The 22,070-nt window shown below is 46.1% G+C and overlaps 1 protein-coding gene across 3 annotated transcripts; it reads left to right on the top strand.

Moving 5' to 3' along the window:
- Window positions 1-1,233: 1,233 nt before the first annotated feature.
- On the top strand, window positions 1,234-17,186 carry LOC310694579 (NACHT, LRR and PYD domains-containing protein 12-like). 3 transcript variants are annotated; one of them, XM_083477764.1, is made up of 10 exons: window positions 1,234-1,649; window positions 4,399-4,466; window positions 5,397-5,563; window positions 6,168-6,342; window positions 7,696-7,761; window positions 8,968-10,708; window positions 12,531-12,617; window positions 14,344-14,514; window positions 15,515-15,682; window positions 16,840-17,186. In XM_083477764.1, exons 2-10 carry the CDS (start codon window positions 4,430-4,432, stop codon window positions 16,925-16,927), a joined length of 2,700 nt encoding a protein of 899 aa, XP_083333890.1. In that variant the 5' UTR covers window positions 1,234-1,649; window positions 4,399-4,429; the 3' UTR covers window positions 16,928-17,186. The 3 variants fall into 3 exon arrangements, with proteins under 3 accessions (XP_083333890.1, XP_083333891.1, XP_083333892.1); XM_083477765.1 differs by having other exon boundaries at window positions 1,235-1,649; window positions 4,392-4,466; XM_083477766.1 differs by lacking the exon at window positions 4,399-4,466 and having other exon boundaries at window positions 1,237-1,649.
- The last annotated feature ends 4,884 nt before the right edge of the window (window positions 17,187-22,070 follow it).

Genomic DNA, 22,070 nt, shown 5'->3' with positions numbered 1-22,070 from the left:
AGTGTTTCCCAATTATCGGTGTTTATACTGCATTTTTAAAGATTTCCCTTGAGAGAGTCTTTGAACATCTTTTGTTGACCACCAGCATTACACTTTCCATTTTTAAGTTTGGAATAGAGTAGTTGCTTTGGAAGACGATAATCAGTCATCCACACATGACCAGTCCAACAAAGCTGATGTTGAAGAATCATTGCTTCAAAGTGGTGATCTTTGCTTCTTCCAGTACACAGGCATTAGTTCGCCTGTCTTCCCAAGTGATGTGTAACTTTTTTCAGAGACGCCGTTGATGGAATCTTTTGAGGAGTTGGAGATGGTGTTTATAAGTGGTCAACGTTTCACAAGCATACAGTAAGCTTGGTAGTACAATAGCTTTGTAAACAAGTATTTACTGCGAATGTCAAACACACTGCACTTCAATTGGGAGAAAGCTGCACTCGCATAGCTTAGGCGATGCTGGATTTCGGCATCAATGTCGGCCCTTGTGGAAAGATAACTACCCAGGTAGGAGAAGACCTCCCTGCAGTCTGATGGTGAGAACCAACCAGTCTGCCTTTCGCCTGATCCAGGTTTATTTTTATTTTCTTTATTTGATTTATACGCCACCCTTCATCAAAAGATCTTGGGATGGTTCACAAGATAAAAAATACAAAATAAGCACAAATAGTTAAAACAACAACCTCATAAAAGGTTGCAATCAAAGCACCTCTGGCAGCTTTTTTTTTTTTAAAAAAAACCATGGTTATTTTTTATGTTACTTCTACTTAAGTCAGTAATTTAAATGGGCAGTTGCCCAAAACACTTGTGGGTGTAGAACCATGATTTTAAGTCTGAGGGCCACATTCCCATCTGGGCAAACACCCAAGGGCCACATATCACGGGTGGGCCAAAAGTAGATTTGTTTATTCTTGTACAGGAAGCTTGCTTCTAAAGACTCTCCCACCCTACCTGAGAACCCTCTGCAACAAATAACTTCTCGGAGACGTGACCGTGGTTTATTGTATTTGCAGTGCCTGATGTTTTTATGGTTATTGCTGCTGCTCATTTTGTTCCCTTTGTGAATGATGCCATGGCCTTTGGCTAGTGCAATAAAGTTTATGATGATGATGAAGTGCATATTGCAGTGGGTTCAGTGAGAGGGTGCGCCCTGGGTAACTTTGCAAGGGCAAGATAAAGAGGCTTTGGAGGGGGGGGCGGGTCTCATTATGCCGCCAGGGCCTGAGGAATCCACCCCACTGACTTACCGCGCGACGATTACTTGGAAGCAATTATCCACTTCACTTTTGCACAGGTTTGCAGCCCTAAACCCCCCTCCCCCTGAAATCTAGGACTGCTATTTGCAGCCTGAAATAAGAGGAAACGTGAAGCCAGGAACTACTCGACAGCTGTCTGTGTTTGCTGTCTGAAAGCCACCTCCCAGCTGAAATTGAGGAGGTGAACTTTCTACTGAAAGTGAAACCAGAACGAGAAGTTTCTCGCGTGAAATGGCGCCTGTTTTTTCCTGCCAGCAATGAAGACGGAGCAGCAGCAGCGACCCAGGCCGCGGTGATCTGAGCATGCACAGATCCCCACTTGCCTCGGCTCTCTCTGGCCCTCCATCAAAGTCAGCTTCCAGAAGACCAGCAAGGCTGAACATCACTGTAATCGGGCAGGTGAGTTCTCTCCGCCCGGTGAGCTGAAGTTCATGGTCCCAGCTGAGGACTCTGGGGGACTTCCTGACATTTGGAATCTGGCCGGCAATTAAAAGATGAGGGTCACCGAGCATACACAGAGTGCATTCTCCCTCCAACACAGAGCGTTTATTGTCTAGGGTTGTTGTTGTTGTCGTCGTCGTTAGTCCCTTCTTCAATCTTCTCTTCCGCCCCACAAAAATGTACAGTATCAGCAGCCTGGACCAGGTGCTTTGAGAGACAGCCTGTCCCCAATGGTGTAGCCAGGATTTTGATTGTGGGGGGTTGGAGGACTTTTGTTAGAGGGAGCAGAACCCACGTGATTGGACCATTAGTCAAGTATTTATAATGTTTTGCTTGATTTAAGGGGGGCGGTTGGAGCTCCCCCCCCCTATGCCCTTGCCTGTCCCCGCATAGTGTTACTGAACTGCAATTCGCATCAATTCTGACTGCTGGCTATGCTTGCTGGGGCTGATGGGAGTTGTAGTTCTGCAGTATCTGGCAGGCCAAAGGTGACCCATACCTGGCTTAGATCATCTAGGGGTATATTTTGCTCATGGGACTGGACCCTACAGAATATCACAGTGCTGGGTCCCGATGCTCTGTGGAACATGCCACATGTGAAAAAAAGCAACCTCCACCTGTTGCTTCAGAAGTCATGTTTTTGATCCGGCTTTCCCACCTGACCCATCAGATCAGACCCCATTTCTCTGTTTTTCTCTCTTTTTATAAAGCGTTTTTTACTGTTATCATGACGCTGTTTTCTTGCTTTTGTTACAGCTTAGAGCAGTGTTTTTTTCTTTCTTTTTAAATATTTTTATCTTTAACAATTATCATCACAAATAAAACATACTCCTATACAGATAGGATTCTCTGAATCCCCGGGCTTCCCTCCACCCCTCCATTGGTTTCCATTGTTATTTTTTTCCAACTGCATCTTGTAATGTTCTCCATATTTTCTTAATACTTGGTTCTCACCATAGTTCTCGCTACATTGCAAGTGTTTCTTAGAATCCTGCCAAAGTTTTTAATTGTTTACAGTGTTCTTTTAAGTAACTTACAGATTTCCCCCATTCTTTATCTTCTTGATCTCTGATCTTCCCGGTCATTTTCGCCATTTCAGCATTTCAAACAGTGGGGTGCAACTCACTTCCAGGTGGGTCTGAGCGCCACAGGCTGCACCCAGATCTTTCTTGCATGCCTGCCTTGCCCCCTTGCTGTGCCATAGCCTTTTGGTTGGTCCAGTACAGTTCCAGACACGGGTGTAGCCAGGATTTATTTTGGGGTGGGGCAGAACTGAGCAATCACAGATTAAGTATTAAGTATTTTTATTTATTTACTTGATATGGGGGGCAGTTGCCCCATGGCTCCAGAAGCTCCTCACATCCTCCCCACAGATGGCAGGGACACAGAAAGATTTCGGGGGAGGAAGGTCTCCCTCCTTTGAGGGGGAAGGGCCTGGGGAGGTATTAAGGAAACTGTGAGCTAAAAGATTAATATTTATTGCTATAATAATTACTGCTGCTGCATAAAGTGGAATTAAAAAGGATTAGAGAGGAAAATATTCATATAGGAGGAAGAAGTGAGTGTAAAAGAACCATGCAGGCAGGATGAAAGAAATTGGTTTTGGGGGGCTGGGGTATAAAGTTCAAGTTGTGTATGAAAGGAGAATGGGAGAAGAAATTACAGACGATGAGCAGTGGTTTTTTTCTAGAAAAATAGGTCCCGGCACTCACCATGAAGTTGCTACAACAAGTGCCACACTTTTTAACAACAAAAAGATGTGCTGGTACTATGTGCCCTTGAGTACCCCCTGAAGAAAAAACAACAACACTGGGGACGAGTATAAATAATTTGAGAGGCACATGGGGGGGGAGTGGAAAATATAAAAGAAATAACACACGCATTTAGAGCCTCTAAGATCAGCGACTTGAGGAAGTTATATTTCCCACAGTAGATGTACCGGTATGTAATTAGCTGAAGGAAAGCTGAGTTGTTAAACTCCTTGCTGCAAAGAAAGTGCTGTGGGAAAGAATGAAATGTTTTCCCCATTATCCTCAATTCCCTCCGCACTTGCCGTTCTCTCTTGCCACACCAGTGCGCCGTCCCACACCCTGTGAGAATCACTAGTACAGTGCCTTGGCAGCAGTCATGCCAACGTGAATAAAATATAGGGGGGGGGGCCAGATAAGGCCAGTGCACAGTCCCACCATTTGAATGGCAATGCCCATTCACTTTGGACAGCCCAGACCCCTCAAATATTTTATGGGGGTGGTGGAGGCAAAGGGACCTAGGAATTGGCTCCTATGTTATGCAGTGAGATGCTTGGCCAGTCATTCTTGGTTTTAAAAACCGGGAGTGTTAACAAACAAGACCCACATTTTCACCTGTGAAAAGCTGAGCGCCATGTGCTTGCAACGTGAAAAGGAAGAAGGAGCCCCAATTAGTACTACAGTGGTACCTCAGGTTAAGTACTTAATTCGTTCTGGAGGTCCGTTCTTAACCTGAAACTGTTCTTAACCTGAAGCACCACTTTAGCTAATGGGGCCTACTGCTGCTGCCGCGCCCACAGAGCACAATTTCTGTTCTCATCCTGAAGCAAAGTTCTTAACCCGAGGTACTATTTCTGGGTTAGCGGAGTCTGTAACCTGAAGTGTATGTAACCCGAGGTATCACTGTATTCCAACATTGATTCCCCCCCCCTTTTCATTGTCTCCCTTTCAGTCTTTAGCCAGTGGCATCATAGCAAGGTGGAATCCAAAATGGCTGCAAACTGCAGAGGTGTTGTAATAACCGAAGGTAAGCTTGTGTCTGTGAGTGAGTGACAGGTGGACTGCTGTCATCAGCAGCAGACTGGCAATTGGGATTAAGGAATCACACCGTCAGACCGTAGCACCGTAGAGCTGGAAGGGACCACGAGGGTCATCTAGCTCAGCCCCCTGCAACGCAGCGATCCTGCCCACAGCCGGTCCATGTAGCTCAGTACACTGGCTGGCAGATAGGGGACAGTCCTAGCCCTAACCTGGAGATTGCCAGAGAGACCTGAGACCTTTTGCATGCAAAGCAGATGCTGTACTGTTGAGCTGTGGCTTTCCCCCTGATATTATATACATGGTTCAGCAACCTAACGTATGAGTTGAAAAAGGCATTATTTTAATTATGTAGAAATCTAGTACCAGTTCCACTATTTGAGACTAGATAGTTCTGATTAATCTGTTCAAGAAAGGGCACTTGAGTGAAAAAGCCCTTGAAAAGTTGCAGAAAAGTTTGCTTGTTGTTCACTGCCTTGATATTTTAGGATATGGAGGAGGGGAAAACCGTGTGTGTGTGTGTGTGTGTGTGTGTGTGTACACAGTGGTACCTCCTTTTTTGAGCGTCTCGGAACGTTTCAGTTTTTGAACGCCAAAAACCTAGAAGTAATTGCTTCTGTTTTTGAACGCTCCTCAGAAGTCAAACGGCTTCCACTGCGTGTTTTTCAGTTTTTCCAGTTGAACCTGCAAGCCAGCCCTTTGCGCCTCGGTTTTCAAACGTTTCGGAAGTTGAACGGTCTTCCGGAACTTATTACGTTTGAGAACCGAGGTACCACTGTATATAAAATGTACTGGTATCTATGTGGCTAAACCACCACATTTCTAGGCTTCCAGGAGTGTTTCTCTGAGGATTCCAACCCCACGAAAGCAACTTCTGAATCCTGGCTGCGTTCATGGCTGCTGTGCTGTCTCTTCTCAGGGGATCTGCAACGCTTCGTCAAACACTTAGAGGCTTTTGCAGAAGGCCAGCTAAGGAGAGTCACAGAGTATTTCCACCCGGACTTGATCTACGTCATCGAGAATGACATCGCCCTGGTGGTTCAGGAACTGAGGAGCAGCAAGGTCATTACACCTGAGCAAGCCCAGGTAACAATGCTTTGCAGGTCCTTAAAAAAATGTATGGTATGGCGGTGGCTGCATTTCTAAGGGAACGGTGGACCCTCAAGGACAAAATCCCAAATGCAAGGAGTGTTGGGGGGGGGGGTGATTTTGGCCAATGCAACCCCCATCCTGCTCTGGCCTAAGGAGAGAGCTGTGGGGCAGAACAGCCACACTTACCCAGAAGCCTTTAAATGGCAGTCGGCCATAGAAGACCATCGTATTGAGAAAGACACATTCTGCAAACGGCTAGGGAGGCTGGAGGCTGGGGTTAGTGTTGCATTCCATTTTTTTCTTTTAAAGTTCAGACAAATTCATGGAGATGGAGAACTGTCGGCAGCCATTGGCCATGGAAGCTTAATAGAACTTCCATTTCAATGGCAGTATACCTGAATATCAGTTGATAGGAACAAACAGCAGAGGAGAAGGGCTGCCAGCTTCATAAACTAACTGCAGGCTTACCTGAAGCATTTGGCTTGGCCCTAAGGTGAACAGGACGCCGGCGTAGCTGGGCCCTTGATCTGAGTGAGAAGATTGCTGTATTTCCCCCCCTGCTAGCTAGCTAAACTCCTGTCTTCTGTGTTTTGTTTAGATCTATGAAAAAATAGAGAAGCACCAGGATTCAACCACAGCAGCAGAGAAGCTAGTTGCTGACCTTGCCAGTAACATGGCTTTGGCAATAGGGCTTTGGAAGAGTCTCTGCGCTCTGAGGCGCCACTGGTCTCATCCCAACCTTGAGGTGATGGTGGGGGAAATCACCCGTAAAGGTAATATATTGTCCCCTGCTCCCTGAGTAGTGAGAATTTTCGTTTTGTTTTTAAGGTGTTATTAAGGTGTTACTGTAATGGGACACGGGTGGCGTTGTGGGTTAAACCACAGAGCCTAGGACTTGCTGATCAGAAGGTTGGCGGTTCGAATCCCCGCGATGGGGTGAGTTCCCGTTGCTCGGTCCCTGCTCCTGCCAACCTAGCAGTTTGAAAGCACGTCAAAGTGCAAGTAGATTAATAGGTTCCGCTCCGGCAGGAAGGTAAAGGGCGTTTCCGTGGGCTGCTCTGGTTTGCCAAAAGCAGCTTAGTCATGCTGGCCACATGACTTGGAAGCTGTACGCCACCTCCCTTGGCCAATAAAGCGAGATGAGCGCCGCAACCCCAGAGTCGGCCACGACTGGACCTAATGGTCAGGGGTCCCTTTACCTTTACTATTGATATATAAAGTGTTTAACAACTCGGGGCCAGTTTGCCTGAGCTCGCCTTTCCCCACATACGCTCACTCAGCTGCTTCAGTCAGTGGAATTGGCAGCGTTAACAGCTGCTGTTTACAGTCAAACCTCTTCTCACATCTGCCTCCACTTGTGTCCGTTTTGCCCAATGTCCACGGCAAACCCAGAAGTAAATGACGGGTTCGCCGCCGTTTGCGCAGGAGTAGGCAATTGCTGCCTGCACACAACGGCACCTCTCCCAGTGACCCATTTCGACCTCCGGACGGACCTCCGGAACGGAATATGGTCACAGTGCAAATGCATGTTTTGCATTTGTAAGAGTGTGGCAGCACCTGCACTTGGGAACTCCCTGCCTATTGAGACCAAGGAGATCCTTCACTGTATTCTTTTCAGCATCTGCCGAAAACATGAATGTCGAGACAAGCCTACCTAGTTGCTTAGAAAGTTGAGGTAATTTTAATCTGTTTTAGTATTTTAACTTTGGCATTTTTAAAGTAGCGTTGTCTTTCCCACCCCCTTGCATTTCACTGTTGTTTTTTGTAAACAACTTTGAGATGTTGTTGTTTTTTACAATCAAGCAGCGTCTAAATTTTATTAAATATAAAAATAAGTAATTGCAAACAGTTTATTACTATTATCAATACAAAAGCGGATTTGTTGTGCCAGAGTTTTTGAATGCACTTTAATTGGGCTAAACAAATGCTTACTAGTGAGGTTCTGGAGGACAGAGCTGTGCTTGCGCCCTGAGGCCTGACCAGTGTCCCCAAAGTCAGCTTGCTGTCCCATCACCAGTGTCAATTATTATTCAGCTGTCAGTCCAGTCAGCGTTGTATATGCCAGGTGGCTTAGACGATGCCAAATTCCATTTCCAACTGTTTTGCTTTTTCTCCTTTTTTTGAAGATCAAGCACTACTCAAGGAGATTCTCCTAAATGAAACCGGACACAACCTTGCCCCGGAAATGAAAGGTACCTGATAGCAAATAAAAATAGTTCACCCACACTTCCTGTTTTCCATTGAACCAATGCAAGGGAATCAGATTTTGGTCAGGCATGGGGCACTCAGTGAGCAGCTCCCCCTGCAGCCTGAAAGAAGTAGGACATGCCAACTCAGTGTTTTCTTAAGCTGCATCTGATCTTGGGTGTTCTGGGCAGAGTGGTGGGCCTTGCTTACCTTGGAGCCAGCACCGCAAAGCACCATGGAGATCTGAGGGTGGAGCAATTATTCCTTTCTGCATTGTGGTCCTACTTTATACAGACAGGTTTTCAGACAGAATGCATTCTGGAAGTCCGTTCGACTTCCGAAATACTTGGAAACCAAGGCGCGGCTTCCGATTGGCTGCAGGAGTGTCCTGCAGCCAATCGGAATCCATGCCAGACATTCAGCTTCCGAGGCAAAGTTTGCAAACCGGAACACCTACTTCCGGGTCTGCGACGTTCAAGTTCCGCGTTGTTCGTGAAGTAAGCTGTTCAAAAACGAAGGTACGACTGTATAAGGGAACATTGTAATGGGATGTGCAACTCTTGGCTTTTTTCTTTCTCTGTGTGAGATGGTAACTGGCAGTTAAACCTGTCCACACATAGAAGGGGAGGTTATTTACCTCTTAATAGTCATTTAATTGATCTGTATTCATATGGAAGGAAGCTACATGGATAAGTAGGGATTTGAACCTGGCTCTCCCTGGTCTAAATGCAAGGTTCTGTTGGTTCTGCTTTACTGGGCCAATTTGGACATAATGATGAACAATGGCTTATTGTAACAGGAGTGACCTACCGAAAGCCATGCGTTTACATGCCTCTTTCCCCCTTCCCCTCTTTCCAAGGATCTCAGTTTTGCTTATGTTTTTGATTAACATTTTGTCTGTACCCTGAGCTGTGTTTAATCGTTACTAGTGTTTGTGGCAAATAGCCCAGTTCCATAACAACCCATGCTTTTCAAACCATAGTTAAGATTAACCACAGTTTCTTGGATGTGGCGAAAGAGCAAGCTGAGGGAGCAGAACGAAGGGTTATGGCGATTTTCAAACCAGCTCACTTGCTCTCAGCGTTTCTTGTAAGGATCATCTACCAATAGCTGGAGATGCTACAATCCAGGAAGTCTTTGCCTATTTGATCTCCTGTTCTGCAAGGCTGGGCCTAATTCAGTGAACCCTGCAATCTTTTTCTTCTGTCCAGCTTGTCAGGATGAACACAGACGTATTCTGCGTGAACAGACCAATTTGCTGAACGAAACCGGCCAAAGAACACGGTCCGAGGGGCAAAGTTTCCCCATCCTCAACCGCTATGTGGATATAAAAATAGTCGCGGATGTCTACTTCAGGAGACAAACGTTTCAAGAACATGAGGCACTGGCTGCTGCTGGAGAGCTGAACGAATATCGCCTCCGCCACAAGATGCAGGTGGAGCTGGAGCGAATCACCCCGGGCCGGCTTTTCCGTTGGTGCTATCGATCAGGCCGCACGCCCCACTTTGTGATGGTGAGCGGTGTAGCTGGCGTTGGCAAGAGTACCCTAGCGCAGAAGTTTGTCTTTGACTGGGCCACCGGAAGACACTACCAGAAATTCACTTTTGTTTTCTTCTTCAAATTCCGAGACCTCAACGTGGTGGGGGAAAAGACCAGCCTAGAAAGCCTGATCCAACGGGAGTACCCCTATTTACACACTAAACTTGACACAATTCTACAAGAACCCCAAAAGTTGCTGTTCATATTTGACGGTTTGGACGAGAGCAATAGTAACCTTGACTTGGGCAGGAACGCAGAATTTTGTGCCCAACCAGGAGATGTGAAACCGGTGGGGGTGATTGTGGCCAGCCTGCTGAAAGAGAAGATTCTGAAGGGCTGTTCCGTCCTCCTGACCAGCCGCCCAAGCAATCTTGCCCGTTTGGAGAGAGGGGTCCTCCACAGAGTGGCCAGTATTGTAGGCTTCCTCTCCCAGGAAAGAGAAAAGTACTTCCACGACTTCTTTGGAGAAGCTGCGGTGGCCAAGGAGGCTTTGGCCCATGTCAGGGAGAGCCAGGTTCTCTACACCCTCTGTTACAATCCTTCTTACTGCTGGATTACTTGCACAGCCTTGCAGCCTTGCTTCACCTCTGAGGCCGGACAGCCACACCCCCTTCCCAAAACGGTAACTCAGCTCTTCGTGAGCTACATCAGGCATATGATGGTCAATCACACCAAGGAGCTCCCTGAGCGTGAAAGGGCCCGGAAGATGATGATACAACTTGGCTGGCTGGCTGAGTATGGCCTCCGGCATCGCACTCTTCTGTTTGATCAGGCGCAGCTGGAAGCGTTTAATGTGGATTCATCTCCCCTCGTCAAAACTTTCCTGGTGGAAAACATGCAAAGTGCCACTTCACCTCCTGTCTTCACCTATTCTTTTGCCCACCTCACTGTCCAAGAGTTTTTTGCTGCCCTCGTCCACTATTTAGACTTCAAGGAGGACAAGTTTAGATACAGAATGGCAGCAGTCCAAGAAGCCCAAGGTGGTGAGTACGAAATTTTTCTTCGCTTCCTCTCTGGCTTGTCTCAGTTTGCAACCAGGGCACCGTTGGAGTCTCTTCTGGGGACGTTCTCACCAGTGACCACTAGGCAAGTCATTGACTGGATCCTGAAGACGGACTGCAGTGAGTTCCTCCAAATGGAAAGGCATCTTGATGGGAAAAAGAGGACCTTGAATTTCTTCAATTTGCTTTTCGAGGCACACAACAAGCTCCTTGTGTCTCAGGCATTGGGGGGTGATGGTGATGCCTCCATGGACTTTTCGGAACTGTATCTGATGCCTGTCGACTGTGTCATCCTTGCTTATGTGCTGAGTTGCTGCGAGAAGATTGACCTCCTGAATCTTGATACGTGCTTCATTCAGAACGAGGGACTGCAGAGGCTCAGCCTGGAGCTTCACAGAATCAGAGAACTGAGGTAAGCAGCTGAAAGGCAATTCACAGCTGATGTCAGATTACAAGTACAGTTGTGCCTCAGATCCCAAACACCTTGGGAGATGAACGTTTCAGCTCCTAAACAATCAAAAACTGGAAGTGAGTGTTTCAGTTTTTGAATAAAAAAAATCCTTCCAGTAGCACCTTAAAGACCAACTAAGTTAGTTCTTGGTATGAGCTTTCGTGTGCATGCACACTTCTCATACCAAGAACTAACTTAGTTGGTCTTTAAGGTGCTACTGGAAGGAATTTTTTTATTTTGACTATGGCAGACCAACACGGCTACCTATCTGTAACTCAGTTTTTGAACATTCTTTTGGAAGCCGAACATCCGACGGGGCTTCTGCGGCTTTTGATTGGCTGCAGGAGCTTCCTGCAACCAATCAGAAGCTGCATTTTGGAAGTCGAACATTTCGGAAGTCAAACGGACTTCCGGAACGGATTCTGTTCGAATTCCGAGGTATGACTGTACCTTCAAGGTTTAATAAAACATTCCAAACAATTGATGGAGCAGCGTTCATATTGAATTTATTCTTTGGACCTTTCTAAATCTGCCCAGCCCAACACCCCCCCCCCCACGAACTGAAACAGCACCTGCAGAAGGATTGGGGCCCATGGTTCCAACTACTTTAAATGGGTATGTTGCAGACTTCACGGCGAGTGTTATTTAGTATTCAGGCATCTGCCACAGAGCCAGGCTAGGCCTTGGGCATCTGAATGTACTTGAGACCTGACAAAGAGTCTTCCTGTCCAAAGGTCCCTGCGGTCAGTGACTAGAGCCGAGGGCTGGCACAGGAGTGGGAGACTGAAGCCAGTACAGCGGGTGCTCAGGTTGCCAATGTGATCCGTGCGGAATGCATGTTCGCAACCTGCAGCATTCGCAACCCGCGCCTGCGCATGCACGGGTTGCGATTTGGCGCTTCTGCTCATGCTCAAAGCGCGATATAGCGCTTCTGCGCATGAGCAACTGCCAAAACCTGGAAGTAACCCATGCCGGTACTTCCAGGTTTTGGCAGTCCGCAACCCGAAAAAACACAACCTGAAGCGGCTGTAACCCAAGGTATGGCTGTGTTGGGATCAAAATCGGCAAAAGTTTCTGCCTTTTCTACGAGGCAGCAGATGCAGAGACAGGCAGGCTCCAAGTGTTCATATTAGAAGAAGAAGAAGAGTTTGGATTTGATATCCCGCCTTTCACTCCCCTTCCCCTCTCAAAGCGGCTAACATTCTCCTTCCCCTTCTTCCCCCACAACAAACACTCTGTGAGGTGAGTGGGGCTGAGAGACTTCAGAGAAGTGTGACTGGCCCAAGGTCACCCAGCAGCTGCATGTGGAGGAGCGGAGACGCGAACCCGGTTCCCCAGATTACGAGACTACCGCTCTTAACCACTACACCACACTGGCTCACATATTAGGCCTTGCCAGTTCAGAAGCTTCATACAGTCTGCCAGTTGCGAAGGTTGAAGGTGGTTAGGGGAAGCTATGACTCTTAAAGTGGACTAATAGTTATGCAAATGTATGGTGTGGATGTGGCCCTTGCCTACCTCCCTCTCTGTCCTTTCCCCATCGAGGCAGATGATGTCTGTTAGCTTGGGGGCAGGGGAAGGAGCGGGGGTGGAAACCATCCAACTACAGCAGGTCCCAATTTTGATGAAAAAGCCTCCCAAAGCAGCTTCCAAATTATCAGTGAGAGGACAGTCCCTTCCTTCAGTCCCACAATATAAATGATGTGACACAAGGAGGGGGGCAAGGTCTAGAGTGACTACTAAATGCTTTTTGCATTCCTACAAATTCTTTCTCCTTTCACAGGCTTTGCAATAATGATCTGAGCAATCCATCCACAAAGGAGCTTGTTTCTATCTTGAAACATAAAGAGAGTCGACTGGAAATCCTGAGGTATGTTTGTTGCAGCTAATGGGCTATTCCTTACCAAATCCTCACTGGGTCTGCACTGGAAGAGCCAGAAGGTATTTGGGGAAAGGCATCCTTTAGCAACGTGGGTGGCGCTGTGGGTTAAACCACAGAGCCTAGGACTTGCCGATCAGAAGGTCGGCGGTTCGAATCCCTGCTCTTGCCAACCTAGCAGTTCAAAAGCACATCAAAGTGCAAGTAGATAAATAGGTACCGCTCTGGCGGGAAGGTAAACGGTGTTTCCGTGCGCTGCTCTGGTTCGCCAGAAGCGGCTTAGTCATGCTGGCCACATGACCCAGAAGCTGTACGCCTGCTCCCTCGGCCAATAAAACGAGATGAGCGCCGCAACCCCAGAGCCACGACTGAACCTAATGGTCAGGGGTCCCTTTACCTTTATCCTTTAGCAAATGTTCCTCACTCAAAACTAAATTGGAAACATTTTGCTCTCATGCCCTTTGAATTCTGATTCCTTTCACAATCTGTTCTGTTGTGAGTTGTGGGCGGTTTTGTTAGATAACAGAGGTGGGTGAATGTGTAAGCTTCGGTTTCTCTTAGTTTCTCACAGGGTGGATTTTATTTAAATCAAATTGATTTAAATCACGATTTAAATCACTAGTCAGTAAGACTTGATTTTATAGAAAGTTCTTTATAGCAAGTTATGCCAACTGGATCGATGTCACGATCTACAAGAATAAACCATAGAAAAAGTTCAGATTGGCAGTCGTCATTACAACGACCTTTGTCAAAGCCCAGCAGTATTCCACATTTATTTATTTGTTATCAAGACTTGCCACTTGGCACTCAACGCTTCACTACTTATTTAATAATACATTTTCATGAAACAGAAAAGTATAGGCGATCAGGTACTTCTGGAGGCATGAAAGAGAGAAAGAATAAGAGAGAGAATAAGAATATCTTTATTGTCAATGCCCCCTTCGGGGACCACGAAATTACTTGACTGCTCCATAAAAACACTAATTAAACAATACAGTATAATACAGCAAGGGAGATTAGATGACTTTCAAAGTCCGGGCTTCCCATTCAGGGCCGAGATCGCTCTGGAGAAAAAGCTGTTCTTAAGACGGCTCATTCTTGTCTTCATCGTCCTGTATCTCCGTCCCGACGGCAGGAGCTCGAAGAGACAGTGACCAGGATGCGATGGATCTTTTACTATGTCCAGTGCCTTCCTATGGCACCTTGTGGCATAAATCTGCTCTAAGGTGGAGAGTGGGCAGCCAACAATGCTCTCTGCTGCCTTAACAACCCTGCACAACCCCATCCTGTCCTGGGCAGTACAGCTTCCGTACCACACACATAAGCCATAAGTGAGCACGCTCTCAATGGCACAGTGATAGGAGGCAAGCAGAAAGAAGCAACAGCAACGTTGGGCAGGCACTGAACTCTTTCCCACAAGCCACAACCTCCTGCCCCACACCTGATAACATAAGGGGCAGGTATAGATACAGCTGTATGGGGGGGGGGGAATAGGTCACTTCTACCTAGCTGTCTGAACTGCCCACCAGGGTGGGGTGGGGTGGGGGAGTTCAGGATCCAGCCTTGCAGAATCCAGAGGTATTTGGTCCCTAGTAAATGAGTTTAGGAGTCCAGCCTTTAAAACAGAAGAAGAATTGAGCAGTTCAGAGACACAAACTCCATGTGTGTACATATTTTCCATCTTCTCTTCTTCCTTTCCTCCCTTTGCTCTTCCCAGCTTGGCAAAGAATGCGCTTACTGGACAGTGCTGTCAAGACCTGAGTTTGGCGCTCTTGGAGAATCGGACCCTTTTAAATCTTGACCTGTCCAAGAACAAGCTGCAGGATCAGGGCCTCTCTGACTTACTGAAGGTGTTCAGAAGTCCGCAGAGCAGGATACAGAAACTAATGTAAGTGTCAAAGCAGCCACCTCAAGGTATGCAGAGTATTGTAAAAGATTTGCAGGTCACGTGTACATTTCCAGAGGCTTTGGTTCAACTTTTCTAAGATGTTTATTAAGAAAATATATGAGCAGCCTTTCTGTCAGGTACTGAAGGTGATGTTCCTAACTCCTAAGCCAAACAATAAAAAGCCCCACTGAATTACCAAGCTGGAATCTGCACACATATAAAAAAACACTGTGGAAATGCTTTAAATTAAAAAAAATATATACATTGAATTTTGCACAGCTCACTTTCGCCATCTAGTGTCACAATTGTACATTGCACTTTACTACACATTTAAAACGTTTTATTTGCAGCTGTGTAGCTGAGTCTCAAGTTGATTTTTAAAATGAAAATACATTTTAAAATAGAGAATACTGTACAGGATTTTAAAAAACAGTCAATCAGAGTAGCTAGCAACTGGAAAATACAAAACAAAATACAAATCCAAGTTGATAACATGTTGATGAGTGTGTAAGAGTCAGCATAGATCAGACCATGTATTCCCCCCCCCATTTTTTCAAGTTTTTAAATTGGGGGTCATCATTATACACAGATAGTGCATACGGGGGGACTGGCAATTGGTTGCTTTTGCAAGCAAGAGTTGTCAGCGGCGATTGGGCGGGGGATTGGTGGCTGCGGCTGATTGGCAGCTGCTGCAGCAATTGGGTGGTGATTGGTGGTTGCTGGCGGTGAGCCTGCATACAATTGGTGGCTTCAGCGCCGTGCGAGATTTTCAGCGTTGGTCAGGCGGGTGAGCAATTTTTGGCAACCCCCTCCCCTCCCCCAAACAGAAAGCTCAGCTACTCGTGGCAATCCCCCCCCCCAAAAAAGCTCAACAACTCTGGGTAATCTCCCCCCATTTTCTTTATTTTGAGTCCCCCAAAATAGGGGTCATGTTATACCTGAGTGCGAGGCTCTGAAGAGGTTGGAGCACCTTTTGACGTCTTTGCTTCCTCTGCTGCAGAATCCAGGAAAACGCCTTGTCGGATATGTCCTTTGAGGCACTTTGCTCTGCTCTAGCCGACAACACTAGCCTCAGGTATCTGGACGTGAGCGGCAACCCTTTCACGGATATGTGTGCTGAAGATGTGCACACTCTCATTTTGACCTGTCCTGCTCTTACAGAAATCAGGTACCATCAGGCCTCACTCTTCCTAAGTGTATTCACTCCTAAGGGAATTTAAACTTCTACACCTTGGAAGTTTGGAGGGGTGGCCAGCCTGAGGGAGGGCCTTTCTGTGGTGGTGGTCCCTTTCATTTGTGCATTGTTTGTTGTTTTCTGAAGATGCAGCTGTATAACTTGACCTCCAACACTACAGATACATATTTTGATAACCCGCCATATTCTTGTGGCTGTAATTTGTTTTAAATTGTTGTGACCTGCCCTGGGACCTTAGGCTGAAGGGCGGGTAACAAACAGTCAAATAATAATGGTGATAACGATAAAAACGACTGCCTGCCTTCCCAAAAAGATTGGGCATTTTGCGATAGGGGAAATGATAGGAAAAATCACTGTGATGTGTGATTTGAGGCAACATCATGCAACCTCCCTGCAAAATGAATTGTGATGAATCCTCAAAAAGCAGGTTGTCAGGAAAGTGCCCTTTCTCTTGCCTTTATTGAGCATATGTACTGATTTGTTTGGGGGTGGTTATATGATGCAGGTGGCGCTGTGGGTTAAACCACAGAGCCTAGGGCCTGCCGATCAGAAGGTCAGCGGTTCGAATCCCCGCGACGGGGTGAGCTCCCGTTGCTCGGTCCCTGCTCCTGCCAACCTAGCAGTTCGAAAGCACATCAAAGTGCAAGTAGATAAATAGGTACCGCTCTGGCGGGAAGGTAAACGGAGTTTACGTGTGCTGCTCTGGTTCGCCAGAAGCGGCTTCGTCATGCTGGCTACATGACCCAGAAGCTGTATGCCGGCTCCCTAGGCCAGTAAAGCGAGATGAGCGCCACAACCCCAGAGTCGGTCACGACTGGACCTAATGGTCAGGGGTCTCTTTACCTTTTTTATATGACTATGAGGTTTCATCATATATTTACATGTCTTCCCTTTATTCATTCATGCGGCACTTTGAGTGCATTTCCCCATCAATTTCCAACCTGCAGTCATTAAAAAGAGCATGTATGTTTTTCTAGAGCAACAGAGTTCTTCAGTCCTCTTTAAATGTGCAAACCTAACGTTCCCCTTTGCCATGTTCTACTTACTTTTTTCCTTTCCTGAAAACTGCAATTATTGGCAGTCTACCTGAGTGATAATAGTCATAGCTACATTTGTTGTGTTTTTTCTAGGTTAAACTTAAGTGATATCAGTCCAGCGATGGAAAAAGATCTGAAAAAGCTGGATGGTTTCAGAGAAGGCTTCAAGATCCACATTTAAAACTCCTTTTTCCCAATTATTCTTTATTAATTTTGTTATGTACTAAAGTTCTCACCCTGGGCCAGCAAGGGGGTACTGTAGATAGTTTTCACTCAGGTCCACATATGCAAATAAGGGATTGAAAGTGACGTTCAGTGATTGGATAGTTACAGAAAGTTGTTACAGTTGCGGTGTAGTGGAGCTGTATATTAGCAGGCTGGCTGAACCCTTCAGTTCAGTTCTGTTCTGGCCTGTGAATAAACAAGAGCTGTTTGAAGAATTGCTATGTTGTCTGATATGTTCACCCACAACTTAACAAATTTTCCAAATTATTACTCTTGCTCATTCTTCTTGCTCTGCGTTGCTCCATCAGACTCCTGGTCCGATCCAAAAATAATTATAAATAAAATCCATTCAACCTCAAGCAAGTGGGGGAGGGCATAATAAAACCATGTTGAATTCCTTGTTGGGCATAAATCAAAAGCCTCCCCCCTCTTTTCTGCAGTAACAAACAAAATAACACAACAATGGCTACATATGTCTCTTTCATTTTGCAGGGGAGGACAAAATAAGGCCATTTGAAAACCATATGAAAGCACAAAGCACCTTGTCCTCCCCCTTCCTTTCCCATCTGTTGTAAGGATTCTCCAGCTTAAAAAAACACACAAAAAAACACCATTCAGATACCTTCAAAGAACCAAGCTCAGTACTTTTGGCAGCTGATTGATCGCAGCCCATTGGGATCCAGTAGCATCTCTTGATTAATGCCAATATTCCAGATTAAGAAGGAACTGACCACAAATCATGCAAGAGATGGAGGCTCGTCCATGGCAGGGACACACTTCCAGGTCGCACCCATTCTGCCTTTCAAGTTGGCAGACATGGGCTTGAGCAGAACAGCAGAGTGCATTGAACTCCCCAGACCCCACTGGGGAACATTGCCAGGATTTTTGCCCTGCCTGAACCTCCCCGATGCCCACGGAGGGCAGCAAAGGGCGACCGCCATTGACTCATGACCCAAGCCAGAAGCTCCAAGATCCGCATTTAAAGCTCCTGCAATGACTTGCGTTCTCTGAAAGTCCCCAGTCAAAGTGGCAGAGCGAGATGGACCAAGTGAAATTTCCCCAAGAAGGGTAGCAAAGACGGCGAAGGGCCTTAGGGAGACCCAGGTCCAACAAGGGAAAAGGTTGCAGGACGAGACTGAGAGGTGATGCGATACCTAGAATGAAATATTTGAAAAGCCGCCACACAGATGCTGCTGCAAATTTGTTTTCTGTTGCACCAGAGGGTTTGAATTACGAGCAGAGCCAGATTTATATATAAGCTAAGCAAGCTATAGCTTAGGGTCCCACTCTCTTGCCCCCTCCCATATATGGTACTTCTTACTTGTATTTCAGTTCAACAATTACTTTGATAAAATACGTATTTTTTAATGTGCAAATGGCTTCAGATACCTATTAGGTCCATAAATTACCATATAGCATATATTCAACAACAAAAACAGTGACGATTTGTTGTTGACAAAGGACAGCTGGACATATAAAGGGCCCATTACCTTCAGTAGCTTAGGGCCTCATCAAACCAAAATCTGGCCCTGATTACTAGTATGGGGATTTCAGGTAACCCTGAGGGGATGAGCTGTCTGACAATGGAGCAAAGCCTTTAACCCCCCCCCCCACACACACATTGGGCTTTGAAAATAGTTTGTTTTATGGTGTTTTGGTTCTATTTTGTCATGTGCTGTTAGACTGTAATAATCTGTACAGTGGTACCTCTAGATACGCACACCTCTGGTTGCATATCTTTCAGGATGCGAACACGGCAAACTGGAAGTATTTTTCCGGGTTTTGCCGCATGTGCAGAAGCGCTCTACATGCCGTGTGCTTGTGCAGAACTGGCACCTCTGGTTGCAAATTCCTTGGGATGGACCTCCGGAACGGATCTCGTTCACAGCTGGAGGTACCACTGTATTTGGATTTAGGAGGAGGAGGAATATTAAAGAGGGCTGGGGGAGTTGGAAATGTGGAAAAAAAGGGCCATTGAAAAGCACCAGTAGGAAAAGAGGGTGAAAGGTTTTAGGGCTGCCTTCCCCAGCCTTGCATTCAACAACCCAAAAGGCCCAACATTTGGAGAGCACCACATTGGGGAAGGCTGGTTTAGGAGATTCCTTGTTCCTGTCATATTCAGTACTACTTAAATTTCAGTACTGCCCATTGAGCTCTGGGAAGCTTGCAAAAAACCATAAAACACTTACAATTCAATAAAGCATAGGATCAGAGTGCTGGCTTTAGAAAAAAATTCAGAACCCCAGCAGAAAACAGAATTGTATAAAAGCACCTTAGAGGCTAGTGAAGGAGAACAAGGGCTCTGATCCAAAATGCACAAAAAAAATTAACTAGAAGGAAAAGACCTGGCAGTAAATATTGCAAGGTGGCCTCCCTGGGATGGACATTTCTCAATCAGGGCACCACCTTCAAATAAGACCTCCCCCTAGTGGTTGCTTGCTTAAATTTCAGTTTGCTAAAAAATTGTTTTCCTTATTCCTCAAACACTTGTTTAAACCTGGGTAACTGCTCACTGAAATTCATGCTTCTAAGGAATATAAGTATATTTTGCCGTGATCTAAATGAAAAGTGAAAGATTTTACCTGATTATCTACAGTTTTAATGTGCTCTTCTTCTCTCAGGTTACTTTCCGATTTTGTTTACTGTTTATAACCTTACATTTGGTCAGGATCCACCCACTCAAGAAAAGGAAAAGATACAATAGCCCTACTCTACTTGATACGCTGCCCTTACTAAGCTTTTGGAGAAAGCTAGTGCCTGGATGTCTTCATGTTCTGTCTTGAAAACATGCCTAATTATTCCTTTGCCATCATCTGCTCCAGCTCCTGTATTGGTTTCTACAGCCACAGCAATATTCCTTAGTGGAAAGAAATCGTTTTCATTTAAGCTGATCTTCATTGTTGCCCCAAAAAATGACACTGGGTAACATTTTTAATAACAGAGCTTGTTAACAACAGCAATAAGTGGCAGGCTTTTCAAGGCCTGCTTTGTGACTCAGTCATGTCTAAAGAAAAGTCAGAAAGCAGCTACTATTTGAATGCCAAGCCTTCGACACTCACGCAATTTCCTGATTTAAACCTTTCCACCGCAGGACACTTCCAGACTCTCAAATTCTGTCTTTCACCCTATGATGTAGAAGATGCTGCCTGGTGCAGAGTTGCACATCATAGTAGTCACACCTCTGGAAATGTATACTTTACAGTCATCCTTCCTGTGAATATGGCTTAACTGCCGGTGTCACCCCAGCCATAAATCCAGGAGAGACGGCAAGAGCAGCAGCGGGGAACTTCCTTAAGCTCAAGGGCAACATTTCCTTCTGGACAGCTTTTGGGACTGGGGGGCTGGGGGGGTCACATGGCAGTGCAGAGGCAAAAGTGGACTAAACAACGTAAAAATTTGCCTTTGTACACAAGGCTTGTTTTTACACACTCACGCCCAACACAAACTCCTTGCAAACAGGCAAGGGGCATTATCAGAGTTCAAGACCACATTACAAGCAGCGGGAAACTCTCAAGGAAGGTGCAAAGCAGGACAAGTGAGAGAGGTGTCTCCTGGGGAAGAGGCCAGAAGGACAGATAGGGAGGCCAGGACAGCAACATGGCTTCAGGGGATCATATAATAAATTTCAGAATGGTCTTCAGCTAGAGAGAGCTGGGTAGTAAACTGAAGGGGATGAGATTGAGGAGGAGGAATGGTGGAGATCAGGGGTGGAGGAAGGGGTATGTGATGGATGCAGGCTGCCCCGGGTGTCACCCCCCTCCCTTCTCCTGAAGCTTCCCGAGAAGAGGAAGGCAATATTGAATTACAGCAGTGGTTTGAGGAAGCTCACAGCTCAGAGACAGGTGAACAGAAGAGTTGGGAGCATAGCTGTCAGCCTTTCCTTTTTTTGAGGGAAATTCCCTTATTCCAGCGCCGTTTCCTGCTGCTTCCCACTGCTATTTCGGATTGTTAGATATCCCGTAGACTGTCCCCGGGACAGGTGAGGCTGCTGATCCCTTATTTCCAAATCTGAAAGTTGACAGCTATGGTTAGGAGGTGTTGGGAGAAGAGAAGGGGGAGACAGACAGAGCAGCCAGCTGACACATCACTGGAGAGCATTTCTGACCCCCCCTTCTCCCAGAATCCAGCATGCATTGAAAGTGGGAGAGCAAAGGACTCAGAGACAATTAGCTCCTGGCAGCCGCCGTAAGGGGAAGTGCTGTGGCTAGGAAGGGAGGGAGGTGGAGCTCAGCTGGAGCAATGCCATTACAGTGGTACCTTGGTTTACGAACTTAATGTGTTCCGGAAGTCCGCTATTAAACCGAAACCGTTCCTAAACTGAGGTGCGCTTTCCCTAATGAGGCCTTCTGCCGCCGGTGCCCTTCCACCATTCGGATTCTGTTCTTAGACCAAGGTAAAGTTCTCAAAATGGGACACTACCTCCGGTTTTGCGGAGTTTGTTAAACGAATCGTTCGTAAACAGGACTGTTCTTAAACCGAGGTACCACTGTATCGAGAGTGTGCAGTTCTCAATACAGACTGCAGACTACATTCATTTGTCTCTTGCTGTGGTGATGGAATAAACTCATTAGTAAGAATCTTCATTGTTTTCTCTGCTTCTTGCTGACACCGGGGAAGGGACAGCGTTCCTCGAAGCCTGACAGGTAGATGGGCAAAAGATGTTTTCATTGTCATTTTATTTACACACTGCATTTTTCACAGGTAAATATGCTCAAAAAGAAGTTCACAAAAAATCAAGTCCTAAATACAATAATACAATACCAATACATAATTAGCCATGTATTATTGTTGCAGAATAATACAAAAAAAGCCAACAATTAGCAATCCATTTGATGTATATAAACATTTCACTAAACACACAGCTTGCTAATAGATCCAAGTCAAAATATCCAATTAAGAGACTGCTGTTCTGGCAAGCAGCACACTTCTGGAGGCTCCCAAGGCAGTAAGGGGCATGGCAGATAGAAAAAAGCCCCCCTTGTAGGGCTGCCACCTTTGTTCTGGCAAAATACAGGAGACGGCAGAGCGGGCGGTTTGGGGACAATTTTGTTTTTCATCTGGTGCTGAAGTGACTTCAAAGCAATCTGTTGCAATCTATT

This window comes from Podarcis liolepis (genome assembly GCF_965112155.1).
Source record: "Podarcis liolepis genome assembly, chromosome: 15".
In the NCBI taxonomy this organism is placed as follows: Eukaryota; Metazoa; Chordata; class Lepidosauria; order Squamata; family Lacertidae; genus Podarcis; species Podarcis liolepis.
This window is presented reverse-complemented; position numbering and strand designations above follow the sequence as displayed.

What these genes read in the sequence shown, in the direction of transcription:
- LOC310694579 (XM_083477764.1), top strand. Translation starts at nt 4,430, where the DNA reads ATGGCTGCAAACTGCAGAGGTGTTGTAATAACCGAAG. An exon ending in AGGTGTTGTAATAACCGAAG is followed by an intron (nt 4,467 to 5,396) that starts GTAAGCTTGTGT and finishes GTCTCTTCTCAG; the next exon opens with GGGATCTGCAACGCTTCGTC. An exon ending in AGCAGGATACAGAAACTAAT is followed by an intron (nt 14,515 to 15,514) that starts GTAAGTGTCAAA and finishes CCTCTGCTGCAG; the next exon opens with AATCCAGGAAAACGCCTTGT.